The sequence below is a fragment of the Camelina sativa genome, chromosome 5, assembly GCF_000633955.1.
Source record: "Camelina sativa cultivar DH55 chromosome 5, Cs, whole genome shotgun sequence".
Lineage (NCBI taxonomy): Eukaryota > Viridiplantae > Streptophyta > Magnoliopsida > Brassicales > Brassicaceae > Camelina > Camelina sativa.
In genome coordinates this window covers 3,222,611-3,228,610 of record NC_025689.1, presented here as the reverse complement: position 1 = coordinate 3,228,610, position 6,000 = coordinate 3,222,611, and the positions used below count along the sequence as shown (strand labels likewise).

Sequence of the window (6,000 nt, the reverse complement as noted above, 5' to 3'; positions counted from 1 at the left end):
AGATGTCTTTGTGTTTCCTTCTCACCTTACTGTTACCTATCAATGCGATTCCAAGTGACAATTTCCTCTTCATGCCTCCGGAAAGTGCCCGTACAAGTGTACTAAATTTATCAGACAATCCCACCTGGAAAAAATCAATACCCAAGATCAGACAGCTGTGACTTATACCCAAAATTGGCAGGTAAGAAAACTACAGTTTCCCACAAAATGAATTCATCTGTTGTCCTCCATAACTATTTTACAGACTCCAACTTAGGCAGTCTGAAATTTTAAAGCTTGTAGGCCACACTAGCATTAGCAACTAGATTCTATCAAAACGAAATTCAGAAATCAAAGTTTGTGAATGTGGTTTATTGGAGAGGGAAAATCCACAAAGCTTGTATTTCATTACATACTTACTTCCTCCGCCATATCAACAACTGTGCTGTTCAAGGATTCTTCTTCAACACCTTTAAGAACCGCAAACATCTCCAAGTGTTCTCTAACCTACAGTAGATATAAATCATTCAGACATCATATTCGGATGGAAAAACATATAATCTGTCATAAGCCTGAAACTTTTGCATAGAATGAAACGATTCAACAAACAAAAGAAGCAGATATATGTTTCATCTTACATACATGTTCCTACATGATATTTACGCTCGATTAAAGAAGATACAAAACATGAGAGAAGAACATTAAACGCTCACAACTGGTAGTTTGTCCCTATGCTAAAACGAGTGGCATGATCGAGGACTAGCCACCACAAGCCAGTCACATCACTGAATATATCTGAACATTTTCTTTAGGGCTTATGGCTATATCAGATCTTCAGGGTTGAATCCAGTACAACAAGCTTAAGCGTACCAGCGGTTATACGTAAGTGACAATTCTGAACAATTTTCTGATCCCTTTTTTTGATCATATTATAAATTAAAGATAATATTATCATGTTGATTCGAATTGCAAGCATCACATCCTTCACTTAGAATAAGACCAGAAAAAAAAGAAGGGATTTTCTTTCACTTACTGTCAGTTCTGGAAAGAGGATGTCATGCTGAGGGCAAACACCTAGTTCTTTCCGTATCTCATCCTACCGGAAAAGATTCATATAGTCAGAAACAAGAATGCAAGAAAGAGGACGAATTAACAGCATACAAAAAGTATTAAAGTGATGCTAGAAAAAAGAATGCCTATCTTACTAGCTTATAAATCAGAGGTTTTTGGTTATGCAAGAAGATTAGAGATTCAAGTAATAACAGCAGAAAAAATTACCATGTTTGTTATAATACTGTTTCCAAATATCAGGGCATCTCCAGACGTTGGGGGAAGAAGGCCAACAAGCATTGATATTGTTGTGCTTTTACCGGCTCCATTATGTCCTTCAAGCAAAGTAAGCAAGACTTAAAGAGAATATCAAGATTCGCAAGAGCTTTTCTTCACGTGATTTTCATGCATGGTGTTCAGGAAGGAGACCAAGATTCATTAGAGACAACATTGAGATGAAAAAGCCCGGGAACAGAAAATATCAAAATATGTAGCTTAAGGTTATAAGGAAACTTTCTTAATACTGTATGTTAAAATTGAATATCCCAACAATGAATACATATATCAAAACTGACCAAATTAGCTTTCACTATGCACAAGAGCTCGTGAACAAAACTAGATCTTTCGTTTGCGAAATTGTAGAATTTAGGAAATTGTTAGAATTTATGGAAATTGTAATGTACCAGGTCCAAATTGTGTTTAAGAAAAAAAAGCCAAAAGAATCAATTCAAACTATTCTGAAACATTACAATTTGGACCTGGTACTCTAGTAAGCAAATATAAATGAGGTTAGAGGAGATGAGAATGTCTAATAAACAGGAAAGACATACCCAGAAGTGAAAGTATCTGGTTCTCGTACAGTGTAAGTTGCAATGAATTAACTGCACAACAATTTCCCCTTCTTGAGGCATAGACCTTATGCAGATTTCTAACTTGTATGCACCTACAGAGCAAACATTAAAGGTGAATTTAATGTCCAGCTATGTAAAACATTAATTGGATTTTTTGGGTTGTGATATGAATGTACCTCCCGTCAAGCTCTTGTTGCCTCATTTCCAGGCTTATTGATTCAATAACAGGATCAAAAGGCTCTCCCTGAGTAACCTCTATATTCCCCGCAAACATACTAGTTTCGGGATCTGGAATGGGATTTTGGAAGTCTTTTTTCTTTCTCCCAAAACACTTGCTGAAGATGAAGTTCCATGGGTACCGCACACCATTTTCCCTGGGGAGGACCTGAGGAAATGAACTCTTGGATTAGGCCCAAAGATAAACCTCCTAACTACAGTTATTTTTTAACAAGAAACAATGTCAAGAACAAAAAATCAGCTCACAAAATACCTTGTCCAGATAAAGACCAAGTGCACAGTAAAGAATAGAGTCGAGTAACATCATTAAGAGGCAGACAAAAAAACTTACTCCAGACGATGCCTACATGAAGATTGACCAAAAAAAAGGTAAAAAATAAAAGCAGAATCAACCTTGGCATGTAGCCACAAACATAACTACCATACCCGCCATATATTGCTCCAACGTAGTCCAACATGTGCACGCTCATAATCAGCAAAGTTGATTGACCCGAGAGCAAATGCAGTAGGCGAAAGCAAAGAAGCAACTACCTTCAATACCCTACAAGACCGACACTTAATTTTACATTAATGTATTCTAGACAAAATGTTTGTGACAAAGATGAGCATAATTTTTGTCTATCCATAATACAGCTGTCACGGAAAAAAAAGAAAACAAAAAAAGCCTAAACATACATGGAGACAGATTCATCGTTTACAGTGTAGTAAGGGAAGAAGGCTCCGAGAAAGGCTAGGGTCCCAACTGCCACAGCTGTCTTTGCTCGAGTGAAAAATGTTGATATCATAAATGAGAGCATGATTGCGCTGACCCCAAATAAAAAGAAGTATGTGAAGACTAGTGTCGTATCACTATACTTAAAGAGACTTCCCATCGTACAAGCTGTGATAATCCCAGAGCACAATGCGAACTGCAGAAGAAAGTCTAGTTAGAAAAGAAAAAGAATACCTCGAACTAAAAGTTATTACATATATCGAAAGAAGTAAAGCGTCTGCGTTTTCCAGCTGAAGTCAATATTGTTGACAACTTGTGGTTTGATCATAGCCATGGGACGAGGCAAACAAAAGTTCACAAGTCAAATTTCAAGCAGAAAAACTTGCCTGCAATGCATAAGTGATAAACCAAGACAAATGAAATATCTCATCCTTCAAGCCCATCATGTAAAGTCCTTCTCTTATTTTCTGTTCCTGCAAGCTCAGAAAGAAAAAAAAGCCTCAGTGAAACAAATATTGGTAGAAAACAAAAACTATTTGTAAACGCTTAATATCTATCAGCTGTTTTCCATTGTAAGCAAAGTACATAAACCCAAACCAACCTTCTCGAAGACAGAGTAGCTGATAAGCCGGGAGATTGGAAACAGAAATCCCAGAAGGTACCTGCTCAACAATTATATAATCATCCAAACCATACAAAGACTCAAATACCATACATATATGTACGGGAAACCGAAAGAAAACATAAAGCAGCTGATACATACAACAATCCCATTACGCTTTTGACAATAGATTGAAACTCATCATCAGTGTATTCGCGGGTTGGAAATGGAACCATTCGTATCACTGAGGGGCTAAACAGAGTCCATGGCAGCTCAAAGCGTATAGCTGAACCAAAATTTGAATGTGATAATGGCAAGTCGAGATTTTGCTGAGAAGCAAATATAATGAAAGAGTCTACCACCTGCTGAAGCTGCAAAAGGGTATAAGACCAATCAAAACCGGGGGAAAAGCAAGATAAAACCTCCTATTTCAAGAATTTCAATTCAAATCTGATGAGTTGATCTAGTTTACTAAATAGTAACTACTGGTTTACTGTGTGACAATCTACCACCAGATTTGGAATTACTTTGAATAACTCTATATTTCCTATAATAGCATAGTATATGTAGACTACAGACAAGAATTATTTGACTACTGTACTGCCAAGTCGCTAAATGGGGAGAGCTACAAAGATAATAGAAAAATCATGGGCACAGATTAGACGAACTTTCAATGAAACTAAGTAAATGACCATACAGTTAAGAATCCGCTGAAGCTGTACTGCATTGTTGGTATGGAATTAATCCCCATTTCCAGATCATTGATATAAGGTCCATTTGTGTCCATGATCGACTTGACATTAGGGAACCCTGCGAATGCCCATGTGTGGTTCAAGCGGATGCTATAATCAAACGAATGAGGTCCTTGTTCATGGAATACCACTGCTCCTTTTATTTTTGGATTCGAACAGTTCCTAAGCAAACATGATAAGACTTTATTAGTTTAACATTAAAAACGAAAAAAGCATAGTCAGCTAGTTATAAGACTACGTAACTCGTGAAGAGACACACTGGACATGTGAAATCAAACTATTTCCCTTATTACAACATAGAAAAGATACCAGTCTTGTTCAGGTAGTACTATCATCAAAGTTGTAGCATATTGTAACAAGTAACCCAAGGAGATACTGCCATTATTCAAGAAATGCTAACCAATCACAGAATCAACAGAAAGAGAATCACTAGACATGTGTTACAGAAAGAAAAAATTGAAGGCGACACGACAAGAAACCAGAGATGAAATTGCCTTCTTTTATTAGCTCGAACAAAGAACAAGACGTACCTCAATTGGCTGCAGACACCATAATCCACAGAGGTTATATAACTTTCAAGCTCTAGGTCATCTTTAAAAATTTTAGTAACTAGCTGCAAACAGAAAACGCAAGGCTAGGTTAACCGTATGACACATATGAAGAGTAAAACTGAGCCAAAAGAATTTTATATGCAGCATATAAAAAGAAGAAGTGATGATACCGGCAGTTCCGGGAACTTAAGAGACAAAATGTCGATCATGTTCTTGGTTTCATCAGTGTCAGGTGCAAAAGCTAGATATTCCCCTTTAGCAACCAAAAGCTTCAAGATTTCAGGGAAACTAGGAGAGATGCCTTTGCCCACTTCCACGACCGTATCTTTCTCCAAGTTCCTGCAGTAATCAACAAGAAGAAAACGAAATCAAAATCCAATTTTAGTAACAAATTTACAAAGAGAGACACAAGTGACAATGTAAGCTTACGAGCGAGCAGGGTGAATTCTGGTGTCAACTTGTGTCCTCACGGCTATCAACAACAACATTACAACAGTCGGAAGAAATATCTGCCCCAAACAAAATTAAAGAAAAGAATCAAAATTTACGCTGGTTTGGTGATCAACATTACCCAATTCCAAGTCTTTTCATTTTCAAACACAAAATTTTCACAAACAGACACAGCAAATTCAATTGAGCGCCTCCAAAATGAAAGACCCAGAAGGAAAGCTCAGACGGACGAATAAAAGAGAGAGAGAGAGAGAGAGAGAGAGACCTCAGCTGAAGTAACGAAGGGATGACGAGTTTTGAGGAGCCAATTCTTACGGAGCATGGCCTTCAATTGTCTCCTCCAAGTACCCATTTCGTTCCGAGTTGCCCAAATTCCTTAGTAAGTCAGCGCTGAGAACCCAGAACCCTAGAGAGAGAGATAGATGGAGAGATTCTAATGTAATCGGAAAACAAAGGGGAAAAAAGATTGGCTTCAAGAAGAAACCTTTACAAACAATGAAAAAGCAGAGAGAGAGAGGTGGCGAAGACTTGGGCTCACCTCACTGACATTTGTTCCTTTTTTTCTCTTTTTGCTAATTTTTTTTATCAGTGAATTGAAAATTAATTTATTACTATTATCTATCTCAAAAAACTTGTTTAGTATAAGAGCGACTGACTAAAACAAACCAAAGAGAATTGATAAATTATATCAAGTTACCAACCCGTAAGTAAAGATTAATTATATTAATGTCACTTAAGATAATCTTAATAAACAGTCGTTGATGTTGACCATCCATAACAAGAAATTAATAATCCTTGCGTCAAAGCCAAGTAGGGG

At 37.1% G+C, this 6,000-nt stretch overlaps 1 protein-coding gene across 1 annotated transcript in view; it reads right to left on the bottom strand.

The window, feature by feature from the left end:
- The window catches only part of LOC104785212 (ABC transporter A family member 1-like), a 14,451-nt gene extending 8,744 nt beyond the window's left edge, over positions 1-5,707 (bottom strand). The window contains exons 1-16 of the mRNA XM_010510386.2: positions 5,449-5,707; positions 5,163-5,242; positions 4,904-5,072; positions 4,713-4,795; positions 4,128-4,344; positions 3,593-3,801; positions 3,431-3,491; positions 3,216-3,302; positions 2,793-3,025; positions 2,544-2,658; positions 2,371-2,460; positions 2,057-2,265; positions 1,860-1,972; positions 1,258-1,364; positions 1,013-1,075; positions 400-486 (exon numbers count right to left, since the gene is read on the bottom strand). Coding sequence (XP_010508688.1) covers positions 400-486; positions 1,013-1,075; positions 1,258-1,364; positions 1,860-1,972; positions 2,057-2,265; positions 2,371-2,460; positions 2,544-2,658; positions 2,793-3,025; positions 3,216-3,302; positions 3,431-3,491; positions 3,593-3,801; positions 4,128-4,344; positions 4,713-4,795; positions 4,904-5,072; positions 5,163-5,242; positions 5,449-5,535 — 2,010 coding nt within the window. The 5' untranslated portion in view covers positions 5,536-5,707. The remainder of the gene's footprint in view (positions 1-399; positions 487-1,012; positions 1,076-1,257; positions 1,365-1,859; positions 1,973-2,056; positions 2,266-2,370; positions 2,461-2,543; positions 2,659-2,792; positions 3,026-3,215; positions 3,303-3,430; positions 3,492-3,592; positions 3,802-4,127; positions 4,345-4,712; positions 4,796-4,903; positions 5,073-5,162; positions 5,243-5,448) is intronic.